We start from the raw sequence: 27,505 nt of genomic DNA on the forward strand, positions 1-27,505 counted from the left end.
CCCTCCACCACTAAAGGGCACTTGCGAACCAAAACAAGGGCGCGGCGACGACGGCCCGAGCCGTGAGGCGCGGCAGCGCTGATTGGTTGCGGCTCGGTGAGCGGGGCGGGGCCAGGCGGAACGGCTTTGCTGATTGGATACGGAGCGGGGCGGGGCGGTACGATCGCTCTGATTGGCTGCGGCGCGGGCGAAGCTCAGGGCCGGCAGCCGTTGGCGCGCGGTTTGAAGATGGCGACGGCGGCCCAGGGCGCGCCGGAAGCGACGGACGGCGGTGGCAGCAGCTTCGTGAGCAGCTCCGTCAGTTCGGCCCCGCCGGAGGCACTGGAGGCCGTGGCCGCGGAGTGGATGCTGGAGTTCGCCTGCTCCTGCCTGTGCCGGCACTTCGCGGAGCAGAGCGGGGCGGAGTTCTGGCGCTGGAGGGACGTTGCGCAGGGTGAGGGGCGGCGGCGGTTCGGGCTCTGCGCAGCCGCTGCCGGGACAGCGAGTCCTGAGGGGCCGCAGGGGCAGCGCCCTCCTGCCCGCCGGGGCATGGGAGCGCTAAAGCACTCATTGCCTATCGACCACCGCGGTCAGCAGCGCCGAGGGTGATGCTCAGCTCTATGGGGGGCCTCAGGAGATCCCCGGGTTACCGGGGAGCCTGTGGAGGGCTGAGGTGGTATCGGCAGCTCTCGCACACGACAGCAATACATCAGTGCTAGAAATATTTCAGAGAACTATAGTCTGGCAGACAGAGATGAGATGAGATGAAGTGTGGTAACTGGCTTTTGAATGGAAAAATATATATTTAAAACGGGGAATAAACTTTAGAGTGAGAGTGGTTGACAACTAGAAGTAAATGTCTAAGACTCAGATAAATTTGATGGATTTTTAATGTTTTCTTCAATGAGAAGCGGTTTTCCTGACGATGCCAGGTTAGAGCTTTGGGGCATATTTTGTCTCTTTATATGTTCTTGACTCAAGGGAACATAGCAGTATGACTTGTTTAAACTTGTGCAAAGAATGGAATACAATGGCATACAGAATGATTACTAAGCAGGTTGATATGGGATATGGTAAGAAATCTAATGATAACTTGCTACAGTACTTTGAATGGGAGGCTGCTAGATTAAATTATTTGTGTTGCTTCTCTATGTGTGGCCTTTGGACTGCAGCTCAGCAGGAGAATTGTACTGAGGTTTTGTGCAGGTGAGAAGCAGAGACAATGCAATGCAAAAGTAGAGTGAAAATATCTCCTGGGAAGACTGAGTGTGTTAGTAGAAACTGTTAATAAAGTTGTACAGAATTCAAGGTCATGCAGAAATAACAAGTAATAGCAAATTTTGAACTTGCTCCTACTCTGTTCAGCAACAGAGGAAAGAGTTTGGCACTCTAAGATTATTAAGTCAATATTGTAGAAGTCTTTGGGAAAAGCTTAGCACAGTCATAAGATTGTAATAGAAAAGTAGGTGTGTTTTTTTCATAGAAACACAGAATTGTTACTCTTGCATGTGACAAAGGGAGACCCTACAGAAATAATGATTGGCTGTCAACAAGAAAGTCAATTCAAATTGAAGCAAGTGCAGAAAGGAAGGAAGGCTGTGGTTCCAGATAATATCCAGCAGCTCCTTTGAACCCCAACTGTGATTCACTTTTCATTTTGAATGGTTGTGTATTATGCTGTGAAGATGAATTACTATATCCAGCACATTAGCATAAGAAATTCACAGTAACCTGAATGATGGGAATAAGCTCATGATAGCTCCCATTTTAAAATATGTAATAATCCTTGTGACCTTCCAGCCTTGCAAGGAGGATTTTCCTTTTAAATTTACATTTCTGACTAAGCTTTCCATGTATCTTTTACTGCTTTATTTCTGTAAGTTGCTATAGCAACATGCTATACCAGTCTGTCTGTGGCTCAAGGTTTGTGGGCATTTCCTGGAAGTGTTCTTTGGAGCAGACAGCTGTCTTTTGTAGTACCCTACTTACCAAAAAAAAACCCCTACATTTAATACTATGGTCTTTGAATTGGATGAATAAAAGCCTGTGATTAATTCTGCTGTTTCTTCAGAAAAGGATATATTCTTCTGGTCAAGCTCTTAAATATTATTTTAGTTGTTTTAGCAAGGAAGAATACTTAATGAAGTGGGCTTCATTGGTTTCTTAAGGAATTAGAAATTTAGTAAAATCTGGTAACACAGTGTCTACTATATATCTAGCCACACTGTGGCAGTGCTGGAGCAAAACTGACTTAACTTTTCTCTTCTTTTCCAGCTCTTATTAGTGGCCTCTCCCAAATACCTCCACATCAGAAAAAAACAGTATATCTCTGCCAGCTTTTGATAAGAATTGCACAAGGAAAAAGCCTTGGTAAATACATAGGTTCTTTCTTTCAGGTGTTTAAAAATAGTTGCATGAACTTTTACAGAGGTACATTAGATATGCTTTCACATAGCCTTTACTATGCATATATATATATATATTTTAAATATAGATATAGCTATATATAAATAAATGGAATAAATTTCACTTTTTGGACTATCTTTTTTACACATGTGATTGAGCTGTCTGCAGCACTTACTCTGTGCTGACTGACTTAGCTGCATGGAGTTTCAATGACCATATACTTCCTAAATTACCAGGCTTTTTTTGTCAGAGTAGTATCAACAAAAGAAATATACTGGAAAGACCTGACTGGGTCTTAGTGAGCAATACTTACAAGTTTAAAACTCAGGATATGTGTTCTTTTCTGCACATTTCACTCTAGAGATTAAAGTAGGACAGACAGCAGGAATGAGAAGATGGATGAAAAGGATGACTGCCCATGTTTCCTACAGAAGACTGTAAGATCTCAGCTGGCAGCAAGTCCTTGGGGCTCTTACTCACTACATCTTCTGTTTGGCTGCATTTGCAACTTGTTGGTTTAGCCAAAATGATTTTGTTTTGAGTTTCTGGAAGACTAACTTCTTTTTATTCCACTGTTTGATAAAGCTCTTTGGAATTTAAAGACTTCAGAAGCAGTCTTGAAAGCATGAACATGGAAGAAAAAAGTGTATTCTAGCCTAGCAATGCCACAAAGTCTTGTTTTTATACAATTAAATTTCCTATGTTGCTTATCAGGTATTATGGCATCCTGATTTAGTTTAGCTTGGGAATCAAATTCTAATATTTGAAACAGTTCATAAAATTATTTAAAATAGTATACAAATTATGAAATTTTTGTCCTAATGCTCTAAATTGTATTATTGCATATAACACTTGAGAATATTACTTCAATGTGTGTTTTTATCTTATCAGTAGAGAATGATATGTGTGGTGAGGAAGATTGCATGTGTGTAGTAGGTATTACATCAGGTGTGGCTGCACCATGTACATGGAAAGCTAATACATGGTAGCTTTCCTATTTCTCTAGTTATTAAAATATTTGATCTGTGATGATCACACAGACAAGGCTGTTTCAGCTCACTAAGAGCTCAACACTTTTGTTTCACATTATTAAACAATATGAAGTGTCATGTTACTTGACTGGGACATGTTTTTGTTTTAGTTATGTGTGTATATGCACATAATACTGTTTAAAATATCATTGTTTGACATTGTAGTGGATAAAAAATAATTTTTCTCTTCATTATTGTGTAAATTGCTTACCTTCTGTCTGAAAAATACTTAATGAAAGGAATGAGTTAAGAGAGATTCTGCTGATACCATAAAATGAAGGCATAAGTGAGGCTGTAGTTCAGTGAACATCTTGAATTAAGCTGGCAGTGCCATGGGAAAGAAGCACTTGTGCACCTGCCAGCTCCTCCTGCGTGTGTTACATTGGCACACTCGCTTGTGCAGGTGTGCAATGACCAGACTGGGAAACTGCTTGAGTGTTAAGGGGATGAATATTGGGCTAGACTAGATTTCTGCCAGAACTGGTCACTGATCCTTTGCTGAGAGTTTGCAAAACCTTGGTGTTGGCCCAGCAGTACACTGGCGTGGGGAGTTGCTTCTGCTTTTTAAGTGACGCTCCTGTGTAGACCTGTTTGAGTTTCCCTCTTGGTTTAAGCACTTCAAATACAACAGCAAGTTAAGACATGGAAATAGTGATAGACACAGGAAGAAAAAACAACTTACCATGGTGATTGTATTACAAAATTAATAGTATCAATATCAAATGTTGTGAAATCTCATGCTAAGTTTAATGCATTATTAATGCCAGACCAAATACCTAATTGCAAGTGACATTTTAAGTGAACAATGATTAGCTGACATAATAGCCCCTGAAAATGCATCAGTAATGTTAGTAGCAAGGGTAGGAAGACCCAGTCTCTGAAAAGAAGGCAGTTGCTTTGGGTTTCTTAAACACCTAGAACTTGAGGAAACAGGAATTGAAATTGTATAGTACATATTACTTTACTGCACATTACTGCATACTGTAATCTATTTAATTTTATCCTTTGATTTTTATGAGTACTTTGGTTTTTTCTCCCTCTAAGGATTACAGTTTGAAAATGATAAAAGAATTTCACCTTTGGAATCTGCTCTGTCTTTCTGGACTTTACTTGAAAGGGAAGAAATTAAACTGGAAAAACTTCATGAAGAAATTCGTCGCTTGATTCAAATTCAGGTCTGTGTGACTTACTCATAATGCTTCAGGATGCTACCTACTGATTGGGAATGAGTATCTGGAATGCTGCCTGGCAGGAAAGGGCCTGAGGGTGCTGGTCAACAGCAGCTGAACAAGAGCCAGTGTGTGCCCAGGTGGCCAAGAAGGCCAATGGCACCTGGCTGGTATCCAGAACAGAGTGGCCATCAGGACCAGGGCAGTGATTGAGCTGTGGCCTCACCAGCGCTGAGCACAGGGGGCAAATCCTGTGTTCAGTTCTGGGCCCCTCAGGGCAAGAAAGACTTTGAGGTGCTGGGGAGTGCCCAGGGAAGAGGACAGTGTCCAGAGAAGGGCCAAGGAGCTGGGGAAAGGTCTGGTGAAAGGTCTGGAGCACAAGCCTTGCAAAGAGCAGCTGAGGGAGCTGGGAGTGTTTAGCCTGGACAAAAGGAGGCTCAGGGTGACCTTGTTATTCTCTACAACTGCCTGAAAGGAGACTGGAGCCATGTGGGAGTTTGTCTCCTCTCCCAGGTGGCTAGTGACAGGATGAGAGGAAATGGCCTCAAGTTGTGCCAGGGGAGATTTAGATTGGGTATAAAGAAAAACTTTCACACAAAGGGTTTCACAGCATTGGAACAGACAGCCCAGGGAACTGCTGGAAACATGATCCTTGGAAGTGTTTGAAAAAAACATGTGTATATGGCACTTGAGGATATGGTTTAATGGTGAACATGGTGGTGTGTGTTAGGTTGATGGTTGGACTTGATGACCTTAAAGGTCTTTTCCAGCCTTAAAAATTCTATCTTACTAAAACAGAGCCCTTTTTACCAAAATCTTGGGCTATTAGCAGACTGAACTGAATTTTCAGTTTTAGTACAGAGTAAATAGATCTGTACAGGGGACCTTTTTTTATCTCATATAGTTCCTGTTTGGCAGTTTTTCAAACAAATTTTAACTGGTACAATCTGAAAAAGATATCAATTGAAATAAATTTCAAAACTAATTTCAGAACTAACTGTTAGAAGTAGATATGTGTCAGTAACCCTTAAATATATAAACTGAATTTTTGGAGTCTCAGAAAACTGTAGAATTGTGAATTCTCTTGCTTTTTCTGAATCTCAGATGAAAAGTATTTAATCATATCTTTTAATTATATTTCTTGTAGATTGTAGCAGTCCATATGGAAAACAGGTATTTCAGGGAAGCTGCTGAAGTTCTTGAAAGGCTGTTCACAGACTCTGAATCAGATAAGGTAGTAACTTGTTTAAATTGCATTAAAAGCTCTTGACTTTCAGAGGAGAAAAAGGGGAGTTGGTTTCCAAAGCTAGCAAATCCTACCTGCATAACTTCCATCTCATTATTGTCTGTGCAGTCACTTTCTTACCTGTGTCTCTTTAGAATACAAAAGGAAATTTGTGGCCAGGATATTGATAGACAAATGGGATGATTTTTGTGGGAGTAAAATGCTTTTAGCAGGAGTTGTCCTTCATCCCCTCTTCCATTTCATTTGAGGAGTGAGATGGCACTACAAATTCTGGGAATTTGATAGTGCTGACTACTAACAGCCAATTTGCAGATTTCTATTGTAGTGGACTCTGTCACCTCTGATTAGTGTTGTATGTACCAAAGCATCCCAGGGAAGGAAAACTCATTAGCTTCTGTAGTACAGAGTGATGCTATTATGCCTCTGACAGGAAAGGACAACATCTATGTTAGGCCACCTCCTGGTTTGAAGTTGACTGCATCATTCAGAAAGTTGCAGGTTTGAGTGAATAACTCTCTAATATGATAGTTAGTGCACACACTTGAATTTGCTGGAGTAGAGAAAACAGCAACAGAAGAACTGTAGGTGAAGAGAAGTTAAAAATGCTTCCTATATCCTCAACTGGTATATTAGGACACGTGTTCTATGTAAGTAGTAGCCTGTGTATAACTTACTCTTCAGATATACTTCCATTCAGAGCATTTGGATGTTTGGAAAGTGTAGATTGTGGTAATAGTATTCAAATTCATGAATAAAAATGTAACCTATACACAGAAGATAATTCTCTGGCTGCATTGGCTTCTGTAAAATTCAAAGGGATTGGTAGACAAAATGAGAATTTCTAATTATCAATGTTGATGTATCCTTAATGCTGCTGTACTAAGTTTTCCTTCTCCTGAATACTGTACAGCCCTTTCAATGGCACTTTTTTGAGATAGCAAATGAGAAGAGAGAACTGAGTAAGGGGTGGCTTTTTTCTGGGTGTTTTTCCTCCACTGACAGCCCTGCTTTCAGTGTTATTTATAAAGGAAATGAAAATGTAAATCTCTGGTCAGCTACACTTGGCCATTTATGAGCACATAAGGTAAATAGCTGGCATAATGTTTAGGTGGCTCTAGAACTGTTTCAAACTGCAGCATGGACTCTATAGGGATATGCAGGAAACTGAATAATCATCATGTTGAGCTTTCTGTATTTCCTGTTTAGCATAGATACCAAGTTTGCTGCAGGATTGTGTTGTATAAAGCTTTGCTTTTCTTAGCCTTTAAGGGTGAAGCTGGCAACCGTAATTAAAACCAGGGATCCATATGTTCCTCTTCTCCAAAGCTTCAGTTACAGTCTTTTGATAAGTAAAATCAAGTCTTACATTGAACTTTTCATGAAAGAAAATGAAACTAACTTCTTAATACAGGTATGTTGAAAGTATTTTGAAAACTTTTGAAAAAATTTACCTGATACAATTAAATAGATTTCTCCTTCCAAGGGAGTTGTTTAGGCAATATTCAATTACTGTATTAGATGAAAAGGAAACTTTGCCTTCCTTTGGATTGTCCTATTTTAAACCTTCTTGTTTTAATTAATATGTCTTGGAGGAAGTTAGTTGGAAAGAGACTCCTCTTAAATATCTTCTATGAATGTTTTTCCCACAACTTTTTGATTAGAAAAGTAGTTAGGACAATAGTGTAATTAAAACAAGAGCTGTTTAAGAGATGCAGTTCTGATATGGGGCTCCTTTAAAAATGTAACTTTTTATTTAATGCTTATTTTATTTAAGCCTACATGTCTTCACATACTAAAAATAAAAAAAAATCAAGACCTGTTAATTTAGATAAAAGCTTTAGGAATGTCAGGGGAGTTAGGAGATAGCAAACTATTATTGCTGTTTTCCTGTAAATACAAATGTTCCTTACAAACAGTCTTGCTCAAAAGTGATTTAAAATTGGCAAGAACAACATTCCTTCTTCAGTTCATCTTCAGGAGGATTGTAAAGAATTTCTCTTATGTTTACTTCATATAAAAGAATATTGAATTATTCAATTACAAAAGCACAGACATGTAAAGGTAATAAGAAGCAAATTTTAAATAAACAATCCTGAAGTTCCTCTGTGTTTTTCATTCTCTTACCAGAGAGAATGGACAACTTATTACATACACTCAGAGTATAATACAAGGAATACTTTTTAATGGTTTCACTTTAATGTCAGTTTTCAAGTTTATTTTTCAAGGCTCTTTCTTTGAGTCTAAGACGAAGCGGAGGCTTGGAGGTGTCAGAGAAGGCCCAGAATTCCATACTAACATGCCTAAGGCCCTCACTGCCTGCAAGTTTGTCCTGCTGTCACCCACATTGCAATTCTTACTTTGAACAGTTACTCTGGCACATGGAGGAGACAACTTTGTGAGGAATTCCCACTCCTGTGCCTCACTCATGTCTCCCAGCAGTGCACCCTGTCCTCTCTGCAGAAGAACAGTCTAGCTTTAACTGCTAATTTCTCTTTCTTCTAGTGCCAGATGTAGAAGTATAATCATAGAGTAATTTGGATTGAAAGGAATCTTTAAAGGTAGTTTAGTCCAACCCACAATAAGCAACCCTGCAGTAAGCAGGGACATCTTTAATTAAATCAGGTTGTTTAGAGCCCCATTCAACCTGGCCTTGAAGGTTTTCAGGGATCAGACATTCTGCCTTGCTGGGCAGAATGTTCCATGTTTTGCCACTCTCATCATAAACAAAACAAAATTCTTCCTTATATCTAGTCCAAATCTACCCTCTTTTAGTTTAAAACCATGAACTCTTGTCCTACCTCTACAAGCCCTGGTAAGAGGTAAAGTCCCATCATTATTCAGTGTAGGAGGTCCTTTTAGGTACTCTATAAGGAGTAATGAATTACTACTTCCTTCTCTTGGCAATGGAGGAGAAATAATCCTAGTTTGTGGCTAGAAGTTTGAGCAGGATGTTAGAAATATTTTTTTGCCAGTGCAAAAAAGGTTCTATTACAAGCCTCAAGTCTGCTTAGATATGTCTTTTGAACATGCTACATGTATGCTTTGTCCTGCCATGTGCTACAGAACTAGATAAACTTGACACCTGTTAGTTTTAGTTTCTAACCTAGTTATAAAAACCAGATTTGGAGTACTTTGATAGTATTTTCAGTCTTAGTTAAGTTCTGTAATTTACTTGACACATTTTTAAGTTCACTCATTATGCAACTATTTGTTGTATTTCTTTGTGTCCATATAAAAATCAGTTGCAGCTATGACTAAAATTTCTCCAAGTTATTAGTTGATAAAGATCTTTATGGATTTCAGCTTAACATGCTAAAGTTGTTTTGAAACTACTTACTTTAATGTTAATACCTCTGAAATGTCTGTCAAATAAGCACTGCTAGTTCTAATAAAAAGTATGCATGTTAAACTTAGTACAAACTCCTATCTAGGTACTGCCTGGCTTTAATTTTAACATATCAGTTATATTTCTCACAGGAAGCCACAAAGCATGTGGTGTCTAAAGGATTGGGAGCAACAACATTGCAGAACAGACCTGTGAAAGTCAATGAAAATGGCAGAAGTGATTTGGAAACAAAACATAGGTTTGTTATTAAGTATTATACTGCTAAGGGATGTACTTGGACAGTAACAGGAAACTTGTAGATCAAAGAGTAGGTAAAAGGGGGGGAGGCACTAAATTCCAAATTGCTGTTCAATAGAAAATTAGTTACAAGCACATTCCCTATTTTCTTTAAATTTGTGTTCTTCTGTGGTTGTTACTTTTGGCATTTACATGAAAAAGCTCGTCATTAAGTTTAATTATTTGTGAGGTTGCACAATTTGCAGTTTAAACAGCTGTCAGTCCATAATAATGTAAGTCCAAAAAAGACTGCTTTTTTAATGCTTGGTTGAACTCCTTTTAGTTCTAATTTCAGGCTATAGGTCATCTCAAGAAGAAAAAGAATAAGGAAATTTATTAAGTCTTACATTTTTCTTACAGCTGACCCCTTAATGATACTAGTGTGGAGGGAAATAGTTACATTGCTTCATGATTCTGACAGTGCAAACCTTCAGAACAATTACATGATTATTTTGGAAAATGCTAATATTCTAGGTTTATCACCACTTGTTCAGGGAGAATAAATTGCTGGCTTTAGCTGGGATAGAGTCTATATTTCTTCATTTTTGTACTTGGAATACTTGGCATCATTTAGTTAAGAAAACACTGATGCAGACAGTATAGAGGAAGACACGTTATAAGATATTTTTTTTAGGTTGTTTTTTTAGAAGGGCAGCTCCTGACACATCTGAGAGATATGATTAAAGACTCATTCAAAAATACCTATGGAAATAATTCCTAATGAAAAATAGAAGTGCAAAATGCCTTTTATCTTCAACTTAAATGTCTTGGGAACAGGCTACCCAAGGAAGTGGTCACATTACCAAACCTGATAAAGTTCAAGAAACATTTGCACAGTGGCCTCAGATACATGGTGTTAGTCCTGGGGATGTCTGAGCAGAGCTAAAAGCTGAACTCAGTGATTCTTGTGGGTCCCTTCCAACTTGGCAGATTCTGTATTTCTCCTCCAGGTATAGGGAGGCAAGGTTAAGAGGGTGAATGCATTGATGCAGTCAGTTATTGTATGCCACTGCTTCTACAGAGAAGTCGTAGGATTCTTTCATTGAAATATTGTTGAATCATATAAATGGCAAGTTGCTGCCTAGGAAATAATTTTTTTGTCTTTTCTTTTTAAGGTTGGTGAAAGAGAAACAGTATATCACAAGTCAATCATCTGGAGTCATAATAAAACCCATAGCAAGGTGAAGAAATTTGTGTTATTGCTCTGGTCACAGACTTTTCATCAAGTACTTTGTATTTTTACTTCAGATCTGTGTTCTTTGCAGGAGAGGTTCAGGACAGAAGCCCAAAGAGAGCAGAGTTCTTCAGAGTGAGTATTAGTTTATTTTTACACTTTCAGACACGTAATCCAATCACATTGGATAGTGCTTAAAAATAATGCAGAAATGGTTGTGGTAGATAAAAACTCTCCAAGTTGTGTATGGTTTCTGCACAAATGCAAATTTTGTGGTTGCCATATTTAGGAAGCTATGAAGTGGCTTAATGTTCTCCAGCAATTAATTTTGCAAAGTCATCGACTATTTTCTGGTTTGCTTGGTTGGTTTACAGGACTTATGGTATCCTGTCCAAAAGAAAGCTGACAGAAAGCTGAAATTCATTTCTTTCTGAATTCCGTGCTAGATAACTTGATTGGGAAGGAACTAAAGAAGTTAGCTGATTGGAAAAACAAATTGTATTGTAAAATGTACAAAGTCAGGATGTTTGTGTGATTTCCTGGTACTACTTCTTAAAAACCTAACACAGATAATATAATAGTTATAAGTATGTTCTTAAGACCATTAGCACCCTCTTACAACAGCAAGATGATGTTATAGTTCCTGCACCATGACCATGTTGTATAAGGAAGGACAAACTCTTAAGATGCCTTGAGTGCTTGCCACAGTTAAAACCTGATAAATTACTTGGAAATGATGGAATTTGTATACAAAGAATCATAGCTCTGATTGGTTCTTACTTCCCATTCTATGTAAAATGAAACTAGTGCATATAGTAAAAATGTTTTTACCAAAATCAAATGTTTTGTTATTATGTAGCAATTTTAATCTAAGTGTTTAAAATATAATTCTGTGAACTCTATTGTATAGAAATTATGGTGGGTTTTTTGAATAGCCTGTTTTTTGAAGCCCTTGGACTATGGCAAGGTTCATGTGTATTCATTTATAAAAGTATGTATGTAAAGAGACATTGAAATTTTCCCAATCTGTCAAAGCATATCAAAAGAGTGTACATCTTGTCAGGTCTAAATAGTAAAATGCAAAACTGCTGCCTTGATGTTGACTCCTCTTTGTTTTGGATTTATGTTAACTGTCTTCTAGATCTTACCAGCATGCAAAATATGGGACAAAACGAAGTTTCTTTAGCATGTAGCCGAAGAAGACAGGTTTGTACCTATTCTCTCTTCTAAACAGAGATAAAATGAATGTGCATGCAGATTTTTTTTCTCAGCTTTAATCTGATTTTTAAATCTATTGCTTAGATTTAAGATTCTGTAGCTTACTCAAGTGCTACAGTTCCTGAAATTGTTACAGTCCCTTTATTTTAAAGACAGGAAATATAACATATTTTTACTGTCTCAAATACTGCTGTTGCTAATGCTTCCAAGGCTTTTATTTGTTGAAATACACCATTACCAAAGCTTAGTGTGAAATAAAAAATTCTTTCCACAGCTTGGATTAAAGAATTCAGGATGTCATTTGCCTGTGAGAATTTTGGGCAATTATCAGAGGCAACTCATTTTCCATCTTAGACGCTTAAATATTTAGCAGTTTTATAACTCAATACTTTTTTATGTGATGTAAAAACATTTACTTGGGAAACTGCTCTAGTTTTTATAAACCAAATGGTAGGGTCTTCTTATAATGCTACATTTCAAATGGTCCTTTGTGCACTCTTCATGGATAAGCCTACTTCATTGAATTACATTAAAATAACCCTACTGGGTTCACTAATGCTAGAATTCCCACTGGTAGGATGTGCAGAAGTGTATGCCTTAATAGAATGCAATTTGAAGTTGATTTGATGTTGGGGTCTTTCAAGCTGATTTTTGATTATAGCCAATTTTCCTTCATGAGCATTCAGCATTTTATCATGGTAACTGAAGAAATTAACATTGAGTATGTGTGTTGCCATTGTTGGATTTGTCTTTATAATATCTCTTAGGAAGCAATGTGGAGTCTTTCTGTTTAGATTATAGTACAAGTTATCATCATATCTCCATTTTGATGTGAGGTGTTTCATTTTTTTGGTGTTCATTTTGATATTTCATTTTTCATGTAACAGGGAAGACCAAATCTGGGGTTTTTTTTGGTTTTGTTTTTCTGGAGGAGAGTTATACTTCCTCCTATTTCTTTAAGCATTTTTACTGAAGTTGATGTACTGATTAAATTTTCAGTTACATGCTGTCCTCAAATGAGTTGAAGCCCTAATGAGACCTCATTCTTGAAGTTTAAGCCCCTGTTCTTGAAGTTTAAGCCCCTATAAAGAGATTTTCACTTTCTCATAAATCTCAGGAATAGTTAGATCACTGACAATCTGTTTAAAAGCTGCAGATAAAACCAGTGCCCTAAAAAAAAACATCACTTACTGGATTTGCTTTTTGCCTTTAAAGACAAAATTACTTTATTCCCGCATATACTTGGATAGGTACCTTGTTAGGCAGTTGCTGGTAAGCATGAGCCCTTCCATCAAGCTTGTTTTCAACTTCAAGAATTAAACTGTTTGGAGCACAATGACACAGAGCTAATGAAAGCTTTGTAGTCACATATTTTTGTGCTGAGCTAGTCTGTTACAGGGTCACCTACAAGCACTGTGTCTAGGTCTAGGGCTTACACACACATCTTGTTAGAAAAAAATAGGAGTTGTTTGCTTAATTATGTTATTATAGTTCAGCCTTAATTGAAATATAAAGACTAAATTTGTAGAGAACTGCATCTGACAGGGGCATTGAAAATGTTAAAAGAACTTCAATGAAACTTAAGATTCAGAACTGTGTTTCTTTCAACGCTTAGAAAAGTTGTGGGCATCTGCTCCTCTGTTATATTTATGCCTTACTCCCTACCACTAAAACCTCATAAATGTTTTATAGAAAGCAATGATAATTGGCCTTTTAAACAATAAATCTGCTCCTCTGCTTAATCATCTGGGTTATAAAATTGTCCACATGCATGAAAGAATGCAATGAATGTCAAGCTGTTGACTTCTAGAACTTCCTTTTCCATGTAGTCCCTCATTCAATGTTGGCATTGTTTGCTCTTGTTTTGTAAATGGCATTTCATTGCAATGGTTCAGTGCCCATTTTCAGCCTTTCATTGCAGTGTTTTCAGTTAGCTGCATAGAACAATCTGCAGTGCTATTGAAAGGACACATACTTTATTTTGTCATCCCTAAATTAGGGGATGCAAGTGTCACAGAATTTAGGGAACTGTTTGTACTCAATTTTATATCCAGTAATTATATGGCAAGTCCTTTGAGTTGTCTAAAATCTAGATGATACTTGATTTAAATTAGCAATGTGTTTGAAAATCTGAATGTTTGGAGTTTTGTCAGACTTGTATGGAAAAAAAAATCATATATTTAAAGCTGAAGGAGAAAAAGCTCTGACTCAGAGCAGAGTCCCCTAATGCATAAAGGAAGACAGGTTACTAGAGCAGAACTGACTCAAATGAATAACAAGATCTTCAAATTTGTGAGGGAATGTCTTCACATTCTGCCTGGCTAAGTGAAGCTTGCTCTCCTGGTGTTCAGAGCTGGCCAGATGTCACACTGTTGCTGTGGACCAGGCACTGTGCTGATGTGAGCTCAAGCGTAGTGCTGCATTATGTCCAGGCTTTCAACCACTCTTGTAACAGTGCAGAGCTGGAATCTACATAAGTTCTGTCCCAGAGGGGACAGAGACCTGGTCAGTGAGTGGGGCAGGGGGCAAGTTACTGCTCTGTTCTGCTCCTCACTGAAGAGTCAGTCCCTGATTTACCTGTAAAGCAGGCCCTCATTTATACAATAAATGGAAGAAATTTATTTTTTTAAAAAGCTCAATGTGAGCAATTAAAAATCAAAACAAGCTAAAAACAACCCTTTTAACAGCAAATGTAATTAATCATTGCAAGTAACGAGGGTTGTGATTGTCTCTTTTGATGAAAGTATTTGAATTATCTGGTGCTGTAGGTCAAGCATAACTGTGTTACTTGAATAAAGATTTTATTTAGTAAAGTTTTCTGGCATGCTCTGAAATGAGATGAACTACATTATTCCAATGGAATCTCTGGCCTTTTAATAATAGTAGAAAAAAAAGCTATTCACTGCTAATGTTGCAAAAGATCTGTGGAACAGGAAGAATTAGAAAAAGGAAGTATTTTTGATAAAGGGTAAACTACTTTAGAGAAGTTTTAGGTTCCTAACTGTGTAGAAATACAGTTGAACTACTATTACTTGTAATTCTTTCACTGCTTAGTGAGGTTTGTCAGTGATCAGAGTTTACTGGAAGGGCCCTGATACTTGCATTAAGCTGGAATAAATCCAGCTTTGAGATTTGAAGTTTGGTCTTTATACACCTCAGTTTGCACTTTGTGTAGATGCCACATTTTCCCCTTTTGGAGAAAAACCAGGATACAGTTTTGATCTGTTACAGTTTTGAGGCTGAATGTTATCTAAGTTTCTTCGCACTCAGAGACTCCCCCTTGTCTTTCATGTCTGAGCCCTGCTGCAATTTTTAGAAGTCTAAATTAACAGAAGGGTGGAACCATGCAGAAGAGCACTTAAAATTGCCACCCTGCCAAAGACTGTACTGATGATGCTTACAAGAGCAGAATCTTTCAAAGATCCCAAAGGGGTTCCATGTCATTAAGAAATAAATTTATTTTTTCCTGCTATTTCCATGGATGTGGGTTCTTGTGCCACTGACAGTCATGTTGGCTGGGTGTTCTGCTGCTCATCCTCCCTTTGTGCACAGGCAGGAGGGTATGCATTTGTGTAATGGCAGCAGCCATAAGATTTACATTTCCACTGGGTGCATTATTTTCAGAGTTAAGTGATGTTTGTCGCCCTTTAATTCACATTTCCTTGCACTTACCAGATCTACTAGCTGGCTTTAAGCTGAGGCTATTCCTTTGCACCTCCATTTCCCTTTGTGCCCAGTTCCTTACAATTTTGAAGTTTTCAATTGTAAAGGTGAGCCATAACATGATTCTGTAAAGTTCCCTTCTGCTCTATAGCCAATGCCATTTATCCATTTGATAGCTGGAAGTGATCTGTTACTTATAGGAGGAGGTTTTATACATACTCTGGAAAACCAACCTTTTATTCCACCAAGCTGTAAATTTTAGGCTGTCAGATTCAGCCATTTACAATTCTTATGGCTCTTGTAATGTTCTATAAACATTTTTTACTTCCAATCCTGTTACTCCAATTAACCCAGGGCTTTATTAACACAGATCCCCCTTTGGGAGCCCCCATAAAGCTCTACAGGTTCAGTTAAAAATGTATCATTTATCTCTAGTTTCAAGATACGGTGCTCAAAAAAACCCTCTGACGTGTACTCTAACAATTAGAGAGCTGTTTGAAAACTTACTTTTATATTTGCTGTAAGCTCTCACATTAATATCTTTCTCTGTTCAAAAATCTGCTGTTTTTCTTGCCCTAGAAATGGACTCCGAAAGAAGACCTGGAGCTGAAATTGGGAGTAAAGGAGTTTGGAGTGGGTAACTGGGCTAAAATTTTAGCCCATGGTGCCTTCGACAACCGAACAAGTGTCATGTTGAAAGACCGGTGGAGAACATTGAGCAAGATGAAACAAAGTTGATTTGGACTACAGGAACCAACTCTTCTTGACCTTTCCCTACATAAGGACCTACTCTAGCTTTTCAGAATAACATCTTATTTTACTCTCAGAGTGTCCAGCAGTGCTGCTGTCATAAAACATGAAACAGAATAGTCATACGTGTAAAACACGTGTAAAACATGTAAGCTCACCTACTCTGGTAATGATGACTTAAATGTAAAGTCTGGCCTTTTTTGCTACATGCAATAACAGATCACCTAGATTCTGAAATGTGAAAATGTTTGTAGTGATTTAAGAAATGTCTGTTATGTAAATAGGGGTATTAGATCTGACTGGCAACATCTTTAGTTTGATGGAGGCTAATGAAAAGTCAAATGTTCTGTATTTTTAAAGGGCTGTATCTCTTTTTAGATTGACCTTTTCATAATTTTACTTCCTGCCATATAACCCATTCTAATTTGTTTTGCTTCACTTTGAAATTTAGGTCAGACTTGACATTTCTATAAGTTTTACCAAAAAGTATGTATGTATTAGTATTGCTAATTTTCTGAGATGATGGTTTGTTGGGGTTTTTTTCTGCAGTTAAAAAGCGTAAATACATATAATATTGTATTTTTAAGTAACAAAGGGACTGGTTAGTTTTTTACATGGAAAGGAACCCTATTACACTAGCACTTAGCATTTCTTGGTTAGCTTGTGACACCTACCTTGTCTTGATCAGTGCCTTCTTCCAGACCAGCAGGAAAGGGAAAGCTCAAAAACACATGGCCAAAGTGGGGCTCAATAATGAGTCTACACTGTCAGTGACAGCAAAGATACATTTTAATGGAGGTCACTATCAAGGTCTCTGCTGGCCACTGCAACTCTCCTGCTCATGGGAGACTGGGACAGATGGATGATGGCACTAGCCTGTATCTCTGGATTCAGATCATTTGGAAGAGATTTCAACAATCTCAGAAAACTCATGCATTCCACTGTCAGACTAGTGTGAATCTAGTGACTTGAACTAACATAATACACCATTCTTTTAAAAGCAAAATCCCCTGAATTCAGATGTTTTCTGTACCTTTTTTTCATGGCTAAGGTTTTTATTTTCCAAGAACCTTTTAAGAACAAGCACCTGTCTGAATTGGTCATATTAAAACAAAGCTCTCTGAGCTAATTTTCCCCATAAAAAAAGGAAAACATATAGTTATGAAGTCTGAAACATTCAGAAAGTATTAAAATAATCTCTGCTTTCTGTTTTGGAGGCTTGCATTCATTACAATAAAATAGTAAAATGCAGTTTAAAGGTTTGTTTCACAACACATTTATTGTGGACAGAACCTCAAGCAGATCACCTTCCTCATTCTGGCTAAGAGACTCTATGGCTTCTCCTAGTAAGTCTTTATGCTGCATGGAGATGCTGCCTGTCTTAACAGGAAATTTTCTCCACCTGCATAGCAGTCTTGCCTGTGCTCAGCTGTTGCAGGTTCATATGTTAATCATTGTAGATAGCATTTTAACTAGTAATAAGTAATTTTTTTACTCTTAGCCAAGACCTTAGTCACAAGGTCTTGTCTAAGTTCATCTGCCAGAGAAGTTACACTGTGTATTACTGACATGAAGTTCTGAGGAGACCAATTCCTTAACAATGCTGTCTAGGTCTATGTCTTCATGAAGGCTGAACGTGAAAACTGCAGGGTAGAGGAAGAATACTTACACAATTATAGTGTAAAAAATTGTCTAGATGATACTGGAGAGGAACAAAGTACCTAAACTGAAATCAGTTTTAGCCTTCAAAAACTTCATTTTTATTTACCCTTGCTCTTAAATGTGTACAGTAACTATTCTCAGACTTGAAAATATTTGGCTGGCTTACTACTGAGTAGGAGCATTGCCTGGAGACAGGGCTATGGCCAGTAAAGATGGAGAACTAAAGGAAAGCAACTACTATGGTTAGAAACATTAGCTCTTTAATTACAAAAGAGAAACATGGTAACATGCTTCTAGTGTTCTAATACAGAGATCAGTCTTTGCATTTTGTATTAAGGCAAAGAGAATTTCCTGAAATGATTCTGCTGAAATCCTGACTCATTTAAAATTTGTTAAGGCTCCAGAAATGCAGCAGAAATATATAGGTTTCTTGCCATTTGTGTTAATTTTCTTAGTCTTTTTGTTGCAATTTTAAAGGCCTTTTAAACTTTCATGTAAAAATAAAACTATGCACCAGGGGACAGGAACAGTGGTCCAGTTGCCGGATCTTCTTCCAGGTTCCTTGGCACTGAGAGTTGCCAATTGCTTCCCAGTGTAAGATTTTATCTCTGAAATGAGAATAAATATGAAATTAGAGGAGTAAAGCTGTGTATTTAGTGTTACTGGATTGAGTTGTATAAAATGTCAGAAGATTTAATCATGTAAGACTTTACTAAACTCATCTAGTTCTTAAAATGCTTTCTGGAGCAGACATTCTATTACTAAGTGGAATATCCAGGATGGTGGGTTGAGCAGCTGGTTGTACAGGTATTAAGTAGTATGCATATTAATAAATGTATGGATCAAATAAAAATCAGTTCTGAATAATAAATATCTACTTTAATAATAAATATCTGCTTTCACAATTACTTTTCTAAAAACCAGGTATTATATGCTTGAGGGGAGTACCAATCCACCACTGTTAAATCTGCAGTCAGATTTGGACTATGGTAGGAAATACCTTTTTTAAGTAAAAGTGCACACAGCTGTAAAAAGTCCTCTTCCACTACACAAATTCCATCACTTCTTCACAATAGTGAATAAAGCATTAAACTCTTATGTTAAAATGACTTCCCAATTTTATCGAGGTTTTAAAAGCAATTTCTGTGAGAAGCGAAAGGATAAAACCTTCTGAGCTTTTCAAACGGTTTGAGCTGTTCCATCTTTTAGATCCATTTAATGCATCTCTTAATGAGATACCCTGAGCAGTCTGAACTGTGCTGGGTGTGGCTCACCCGTGTGCGCCGTGGCCGTCCCCGGAGCAGCGGCGCGTGGCCGGGCCCATGGCCGGCGGCTGGCAGGCCACGCACACGGTGTGTCCCTCGCGCAGGTACTGCATCCAGCGCGCGTGCGGGCGCGTCTCCGAAGCACAGTGCTGCGAAAGGGATTCCGTCCGGAACTCCACGCAGTATCTGCTCCGGAGGAAAAGCACCAAATTATGAGAAATCAAGCATGAGCTAAGTAGGCACTTTGAATGGACTTACATATCGTAAGGGTGGTGCAAGTTAGACATCGTCGTTGCTAACAAATCTTCTGACCCTAACCCAATCAGTGGATTCTTAAAAACATTATGAAAACTATTTCTCATTCTATGCCCCAGTCCAGTGTTTTATGTATAATCTCACTTTCTGGTAGTGTTCTGTATTCCTAAATTATGAAAAACAGATCTCAGTAACCCATATTTTTTCTTCTATGCTGCTGAAAGAAAATGGAAGAGAGACTTTAAGAATATCAATGAGTTTTATTGTTCTAGGAAAAATAGCAGAGGACAAAACATTATGGGCATTACAGACCCAGTAATAGCCTAATTTAAACTTCATTACCATCTCTACTGGTAACTAAACAAAATTTCTTACTGTTTGTGTCAAACAGTTTAAAAAAAAAGGTCTCTTGAGACCAACCCCATTCAGCCCACGTTGTTCAGAGACCTACATCTAATTTCTCAGACTTACACTTAGGATACATTCAGCTTTGTTTTAGCATTGTTTACTGCTGGCTTTCAAAAGCAGCTATCATCAGACCTGCCATGATCCCAATGTCTAATTCAGGACAATTAGCAAGTAATAAACAATATCTAGAACATGCAAATAAGCTGTGGGAGAGAAAACCAGTACAAGCTATAGCTTATTGTTTAATGATTTCAAATTTAATTACATTTTTCTCTGTAGACATCTGTTTTCTACTGAACAAGATGACCCACATACATATGATAAATAGATTACCCTGCTGCTTCTTTGTCTGAAGGCCAGAGAGAAGATGCTGCTCGTCTTTTTCTTTCTTTACCGTATTCAGAGGTAGTTATGAAAGCAGGGACTGAGGAAAAAAACAGTTATGGTAAAACAGCAAGGCACAGCTGAGTCATATTGCAACTCCTGTAACAGTGGGTGAATGAATCAGGAGCTTGTGGATGGCGATGCTGGCTCACTTTATTGAAAAAGTGATAAAATGTTGGCAACATTGGACCTCAACCCCATTCCCTACAGCTAAGCTCTCTTTATTCAGAAAAAAAAAATCTAATAATGCATGTCATCTAGCCAGTGAGGAGAGAGGATGTACTGGAATCCCACAAGGAGTACTATTTCCTGTTTCATAGTGAATTTGTGTTCTAACTTCGCACAGAGGTAATTTGATACTTTGATCAGCTGAAGGAATGCACACAGCTTAGTTGTTTGCTTAACTGAAATTAAGAAAAGACAGAGTAGAAGAACAAATTATTGAATAAAAAGCAATATGACAGCAGAAAGTTCTAAATTATCATTTTAACCAGCTAACTGCAGATAGATGCTTGGCTTTTTTGCTGTTCATTGACATCAGTAAAATTTATGATGGTTGTGATGGACACAATATTCAGCAGAGAGGTGAAATTCAAAATACCATGTTCGTGGCCGCAGTCCTCCCCCTGGTAAGTCAGGTATTCCAGGCAGCCAGCCTTCTCCTCCAGAGCTGGACATGGTTCCCCACCATTTTGAGGCTCCTGTTGTACATAGCGCCGACGGACCCGCAGCCCAGGATGACATTGTTCTGCACAGCCACTCCAATGACTCCACTCCCCCACAACACAGGGAATAGCTGCAAAGCAGTATTAAAATATTATCAGTGGTCAGGACTTCTGTTTTATCCTAATTGCTCTCAAAAGCTTGAGATAATAAGACTATTGTGAGGGGCTTTTTGCTTGGTTTGGGTTTTTTTACTTTTTCTTTTCTAATTTTATTTATATGGGTTTGAATGCTCTTCCGGGATTTTGCATACTCAAATTGAAAGTTCAAACAAATGCTTGCAATGCTTGGCTCCCTATTCCATCCCTTGTCCACAAAGAAACAGCTGTGGGGCTCTTCTGTACCCTCCTCTGAAGCATGAAGCATTAGCCTCAAAGGAGACCAGTTCATAGATTACCTACACCAGACTGGTCTGACATTCCTTGGCAGCTCCTACACCACTACATTTTGCTTAAAGGCTGGAACATTAAACAGAAGCTTGCTTGATTCCCTTCAGATCAATTTCTAACTAATTTTTCTTCAACACTTACTGTATCCACTGCCACCTGTTTTAACACAGGTCCTGTTCATATCCAACTACAGAACAGTCCACCAGATATTTTAATTTCAGTTCTCATGGATCACAAACTTCCTCTGAACTTGGTCAAAAATTCTGGGGAAAGTACCATTATTTCTAAAGTAAACTTTGAATTATAAGAAACTGCATTTCCCTCAGGGAGGGAAGAAAGGTTTTGTGGTGTATTTTGTGTATTCCCAGAATACAAAAACAGGTGATAGATACCTTATTCCTGAGTGAGAAGCTACATAACACAGAAGTCTTCACTTTATTTTCCCATTAAAACAATATGCAACTGTAAAGAACATACAGCCATTTCACACCTTTACGAACCTGCTTTCCTCAGCCTCCTCTCCAGGAACACCAAGTCCATTTTTGAAAACTGTATAACCTAAAAATTTTCCTTTTTCCTAGCAGTTAGAATAAATACTACAGCTTTTCAAAGCTTCACTGCAGGCTGAGCCCTGAGGGGTTGGATCAAGATGATCTCTGGATGCTCACTGATGGAACAAACACAACCTCTCCATCTGGGAGCTTCAAATCTGCACAGCCATGCCAGGAGGAGCCATGAAAGAGTAGATAAGTAAAATGTCTCACACATGGGTATCCATCAAGTGGAAGAGTTCTCTGAGGACAAGCAATCATTTCCCTACACGAGTCATCCTCAATTTGTGGCCTACAAGGACATTTAATCTGACTGGTGATCCATTCCCAGTAGCCTTTTTTCCTGGAAGCCACCTAGTAGGTGCTCCAGGTTAGAGAATGGTACAAAATACACATTATCAACAATAGGTGGGCTATCTTAAACTGCTTCTGGATTGTTCTGGGTCAGGCTTCTCATTATTTAGTTAAATAAAACTTTTCATTTCCCAGGTGCGCTATTTCTCATTAGCTTGTTATGGAACATATCACATGCTTTCAATTTTTTTTTCTGCATTTCTGGATTACAATTTAAATCCCCAAGAAGCTTTACATTTAACCACTAGTCACATCTTTGTATCAGTGTTGCAGGAAAGTGATGGGACCAAACTAGTCTTTCAGGAAAATATTTTATGCCCTCTGGGATTCTGCCAGTACAACACACTGGGAAGGAAGAGTAGAATATGATAACCTCCTAGAGGTTTGTGACTCTTCTCATAAAACACAAAAACTGCAGTGTCTGCTCTGTCATTACATCTCTAATTTCTTGGACTCTTACCAATATCATAAAGCAAATAAAACCTCTAAAACCTCTGAAAGAGGCTACTTGGCAGATGTCCTTACCACTTTACTACAATTCCCTTCCTCTGTTCTCACTGTGCACCAGCTGTTCTGACCAAACTCACCCACTTTTGAGAGCCCTGACAGCACCAGGTGTATTGTGGCTGAGGACACTGCATCCCACGCCCTAAGGAATTCCACTGAAACAGAATCACAGGGCTGCCCTGGGTATTGGGACACCAGTTCTCCATCCTGCTCAACAATTCATACTCTCTGGTGTTTTCCTCTACTTACTGAGGAACACCTTTCCAGACAGCTCCTGAGTATGATTTGTGCTGGACAATCACAGAAAAAGCCCCCTTTGGCACATGCAGACACCTCACACTGCAGCACACAGTCCTTGACTCCACTTGATTTATGGTGCAAGCACAGATTTCAATGTCTGATCACACATCCTAGCTCTGCCCAAGTATCCAAAGGACAGTATCTATCCAGCCTGTTTCCTTATCTATTGATTCTCTTCCAAGTTGCTGCATGAATGACCTGCATAAACAAGAATTTCCACAGAACTTTAATCCCATATTAGCACCTTGATATGCAGATAACAACAGTCTAACATCAAATTTTCCACGAAGAAACTCCCAAAGGGACTGAGTAAGTGCATAACAAATAAAGTGATGACTTCATGTCTTACTGGAATCAAACCAAGCTGACAGTTAAAAATTGGTCATCTGCAGAAATACATGCTAATTTTACGGCTATCAAGACTTAGAGTAAGAGGATGAATTGCCCTAGTCATGTGGAAAAATAAGAATATTGGGTTGCTAGAATGGAATTTAGGCAGTGAGATAATAATGTCGCTCTTGCAGTCAGCACCCAAAAACTGTTAAGGGACAGTGGATTGATTTTGTGCCTTGTTGGAAAGATGTCAAATTCCTCAGCATGACAGAGATTGGGTCCATGAGCTGGCATAAAAGGAATGGTGCCATCTCTTGACACACTAAAAGAAGTATTAGGGATCCATAGCTACATCTTTATAGATCCCTCTCTGTGCTGCTATTTGCTCAGCTTAGTTAACACGATGATTTTAAGTATGTTTAATGGTGATTCCTGGAAACAATGAAGAGGATGCAAGTCAAAGGAAACTGAAGGAAGGGATTTGTTCTCAGGTACCTACCAAAATGTGGAAGCTAATGCAACACTTGAAATTTCAAAAAAAAAAATCGCAGGAAAAAAAAATCACAGAAAAAATACATTGCTATTTTATGAAAGACAGCTCGAGCAGCAAAAACTTTGGTTTTTTCTCCACTTGCAGCACTATGAAACACAGATCCTCAGAAATCTTTGATTTCTGAGTCAAAGTCTATTTAATTTTTCCCCATCTCTGGAAAAAGAAAAATGGAGGATTGTAGTATGTTCATTGCACAACATATACTGTAATATGTAAGGATCTCCAGCTTTTCTCAGAGTAACCACTGATTCAAATGGTGAGCTGATTCCTTTCTCAGGCTTTCTCATTGGACAGTAGTTCTAATTTAAAATGCTATGTACAAAAATATTCTTTCTTCAAAAATATTCTCCATTTATTCAAAAATATTCTTCATTGTTAGAACTATAAAGAAGTTCATTTTAAAACTCTTGTACTTGGGTTCAGCAGTCCATGAACTTCTGCTGAGCCATCTATTTATAAAGTACCAAACCTACAACGATTTTTAGACATGACAGAATTTAACCCTGCTGCTGGCAGCTTTAGGATGTTCATTCTTTCAGAGGTTTCTTTTATTTTGGAGAATTGGTTGTATGATTCCTAGCATCTCTTGCATCCTAGCATCTCTTGATTACTTACATTTGCGGCACTTTAAACTTTCCCCAGAGGATGAAATGTCATTTCTGCAGGCGCTGAAATCATGGGTTGTGAACAGGTTGACAAACAAGCAGTAGCATGAGAATCATTGATCCCCTTTCTTCACATTTCCATTTTAAAGTTTTGAACTCTATATTTAAAACAATGAACTATGCCAGGGAACACCCCTGGTGTCATTAAACACGTAGATTTTAACAAGACTCGATGGGGAGACCTCAACACCCAATGAGAATAAAAATGAATCTAACATTTTCAGCCACACTTGTGTAAATCAATAAAAACTTCCACTGAAACTATTTAGAATTTCTGTCTATACAGAATACAAGCTAATAACTACTTGCCATAGAGAGTATATATGATAATTTGCCTTTAAAAGAACAACTTCTCATAAAGTTAGAATTGTGGATGTGTGAATTCTAGGACCACCTTGCCAGGCTGCCAAAATTCTGCCCTCCCATGCTACACCCATGAATGCAAAATGTGCTGCTCCCTCTGTTTGAGTTTGCATTGGTGCTCGCACAGCTGGGCAGTGAGGCAGTGCAGGAGTCAAACCAGGCAGAAACAGGCAAAAGGGAGAACAGAAATAGTTCCCTGTGAGTTTACCTCCCTGAACTGGGCCACCAAAGACTGGCAAATTCCAACCCTGGTGCAGGAGAGGCAGTGAGACAGGGAGGCTCCACTGGGACTCATCTTCCTGACTGGATCTAGGGCACCGACCCCCACACAGGGTGCAAGCGTGGTGTGCTTATATTGTAGACATACAATGCCTTTCGAGGCAATTACCCCTGAGCCCGAGACAAAAAAAAAAAATCTTGATAACAGCAGGGCATCATCAGGTGCCAGAGAAGTCATGGTAATGAAAGTGTTCAAACTAGAACTTTTCAAGCACAATCTTGAGCTTCTTTTTGAAGGATTTCAGCTCTGTTTTAATGCTAACACTATGCATGTTCATCAACTCTCTCCTTTTATGCTTAAATAATAAAAATAATTTTATTTACTGAAAAGATGCAATATGCTGTGGCTGTAGGACAAGCATCTTGACAGTTCTCCCTCTAGTGACTTTCCTGAATGAAAGAACAATCTATTTGAAAAATGCTGATTTCAAAAATGCTACCTTCTGTCTTACTTTGTGGTGCATTTTTTTCCCTTCTGTTACTCTGGGGAGATTATTTAGCTGTGGAGGAGCTGACCATGCTCCTTCTAGAGACCTGGGGTCATAGTTCTGCTCTGCTGAGTTCTTCTGTGCAGTTCTACACCCCTCAGGATGGGTCTACACCATCTGAGAATTGTACTCTCCCTTCCAAGTCCAGGCAGATGTAAGCCAACTTGGGTCCCAAAGCTATGTGGCTATGTCAGCATGGCTCTGAGCCTGCTAAATACACCCTAATTAGCAGGACTGTGCAGCAGAGGCTCATGACTTTTTGGCTGAGACTGGCGTGCATCCAGCCAGCTGGGAAGAGACATTAAGCTGACCGAGTACTCATACTGCACCTGCAAAGCAAGGTCTGTGTCCTGCATCCCAGGCACAGAGAGGTCTTCAAATTGTGAAGACTGCAAAGGGTAGAAAACCCACAGAAAGAGGCACTGTGAATACCTACAAAGCAGACTCAGTTTGGTAGAACTGGGATACTTTTTCCTCCTTGCCACTGCTCACTGGGAGGCTTTGCCATCCCCCGAGGGCTGGCAAAGGACCCTCTCACTCATGCTCCTGTGCTCATTTTAAAGCCTTTGCCTTCACAGTAAATTCCTGCGGATTCATGCTCCTGGACAAAACCTCACCGTGGGGACTTCCCCAATTATTTCACTGATATTTGTTTGTCAGGATGTGAGGGATCAGCTGAGAGACACAGGGGTGCTGAATTAATCTCCCCGCTGTCTCGGCAATCGGACGTCCCCCCTGCAATAAATCTGTGTTTGGGACTTGCCTGAGTGAAAAGTAACATATTTTAGAGGGAAAATGACTTCAGACTGTCACTGTACTACAGCTGATCCGGAAACCTTTTCTCTCTAGCGGGAGAAAAGTCTCCGTCTCCCTTCCTGAGCCAGCCTGGTGCCCGGCTGGGAAGGGAGGAATCTGTCCCCCTCGCAGCCCTGAGCCCATGCCCGCACGAACGCGGCTAAACCCGCATCCCGCGAAGCCCCGGCACGCAGCTCCCGGGCCGGGGACAGGGCCAGAGCTGGGCCGCGGGGTCCCGCCGGCCGCCCGCCACCGCACCCCCTGCCAGGGCCGGGGCCGGACGCACCTACCCGGGCACGCCTGGCCGTGGTCGTGGCAGCAGTCCCCGGCTCGCCGGCAGCCTCCGTCGCAGTAGCAGGTCCCGTAGCCGCCTCCCTCCCTCCAGCCCTCGCCGACGCAGGTGGCGTCCCGGCCCTGGCAGCACTTTCCCTGGCAGCTGCCCCCGGCCCCGCTCCCGGCCCACAGCAGCCCCAGCCACAGCGCTCCCGACAGCGCCGTGCTGCCCATCACCGCCACACCGACCGCCGCCGCCACACCGATCACCGCCCCGCCGCCCCGACGTGCGGGCCCCGCCACCGCTGCGCGCCGCGGCCGCCGCCAGCCCCCGGCAGAGCGGGGCAGAACGGAGCGGAGCAGAGCGGGGCGGGCTGGGCGGGCGCCCGGCGGGGGCGGGGGCGGCCGGAGCGGCCCGGCCCTGCCCGCCCCTGCCCTGCCCTGCCCGCCCCTGCCCTGCCCTGCCCGGTCGGGCAGCGGCACAGCTGCCGCGGCGAAGCTTCGGGGTGCGGGGGCAGCCGCAGCGTGCATTTTAAATCTCTCGTAAATTTTAAAATCTCGTAAATTTGAAATCACACACCCGCGTGTCCCCGGGGGTGTCCTGCCAGGTGGTGGGGGGGTGTTTCCCGCTGCATCCGCATGGCAGGACGGCTGGCGATGTCCCACACCGCGATGTTCTGTATCAGGATGGATACAGCAC

General features: G+C 39.9%; 2 protein-coding genes across 2 annotated transcripts; one reads left to right on the forward strand and one right to left on the reverse strand.

Moving 5' to 3' along the window:
- Positions 1 to 228: 228 nt before the first annotated feature.
- TERF1 (telomeric repeat binding factor 1) lies at positions 229 to 18,764 on the forward strand. Its single transcript, XM_058806562.1, has 10 exons — positions 229 to 433; positions 2,254 to 2,349; positions 4,461 to 4,591; positions 5,733 to 5,819; positions 7,093 to 7,242; positions 9,309 to 9,415; positions 10,569 to 10,634; positions 10,719 to 10,762; positions 11,769 to 11,833; positions 16,088 to 18,764. The coding sequence occupies exons 1-10, from the start codon at positions 229 to 231 to the stop codon at positions 16,244 to 16,246; spliced, it is 1,110 nt and encodes a 369-aa protein (XP_058662545.1). The 3' UTR covers positions 16,247 to 18,764.
- Positions 17,549 to 27,054, reverse strand: SBSPON (somatomedin B and thrombospondin type 1 domain containing). The gene is made up of 5 exons (XM_058808253.1): positions 26,823 to 27,054; positions 20,834 to 21,028; positions 20,182 to 20,272; positions 19,195 to 19,371; positions 17,549 to 18,528 (listed from the first exon to the last, which is right to left on the reverse strand). The coding sequence occupies exons 1-5, from the start codon at positions 27,037 to 27,039 to the stop codon at positions 18,411 to 18,413; spliced, it is 798 nt and encodes a 265-aa protein (XP_058664236.1). The 5' UTR covers positions 27,040 to 27,054; the 3' UTR covers positions 17,549 to 18,410.
- Between the last annotated feature and the right edge of the window lie 451 nt (positions 27,055 to 27,505).

Source organism: Ammospiza caudacuta, chromosome 1 (assembly GCF_027887145.1).
Source record: "Ammospiza caudacuta isolate bAmmCau1 chromosome 1, bAmmCau1.pri, whole genome shotgun sequence".
NCBI lineage: Eukaryota > Metazoa > Chordata > Aves > Passeriformes > Passerellidae > Ammospiza > Ammospiza caudacuta.

Coding starts and splice junctions, on each gene's coding strand:
- TERF1 (XM_058806562.1), top strand. CDS start 229: ATGGCGACGGCGGCCCAGGGCGCGCCGGAAGCGACGGACGGCGGTGGC. Junction 2,350..4,460: donor TGCACAAGGAAAAAGCCTTG/GTAAATACATAG, acceptor TCTCCCTCTAAG/GATTACAGTTTGAAAATGAT. Junction 5,820..7,092: donor CAGACTCTGAATCAGATAAG/GTAGTAACTTGT, acceptor TGCTTTTCTTAG/CCTTTAAGGGTGAAGCTGGC.
- SBSPON (XM_058808253.1), bottom strand. CDS start 27,039: ATGGGCAGCACGGCGCTGTCGGGAGCGCTGTGGCTGGGGCTGCTGTGG. Junction 20,273..20,833: donor GGACTGCGGCCACGAACATG/GTATTTTGAATT, acceptor TTTTTTCCTCAG/TCCCTGCTTTCATAACTACC. Junction 19,372..20,181: donor TCAGACAAAGAAGCAGCAGG/GTAATCTATTTA, acceptor CCTCCGGAGCAG/ATACTGCGTGGAGTTCCGGA.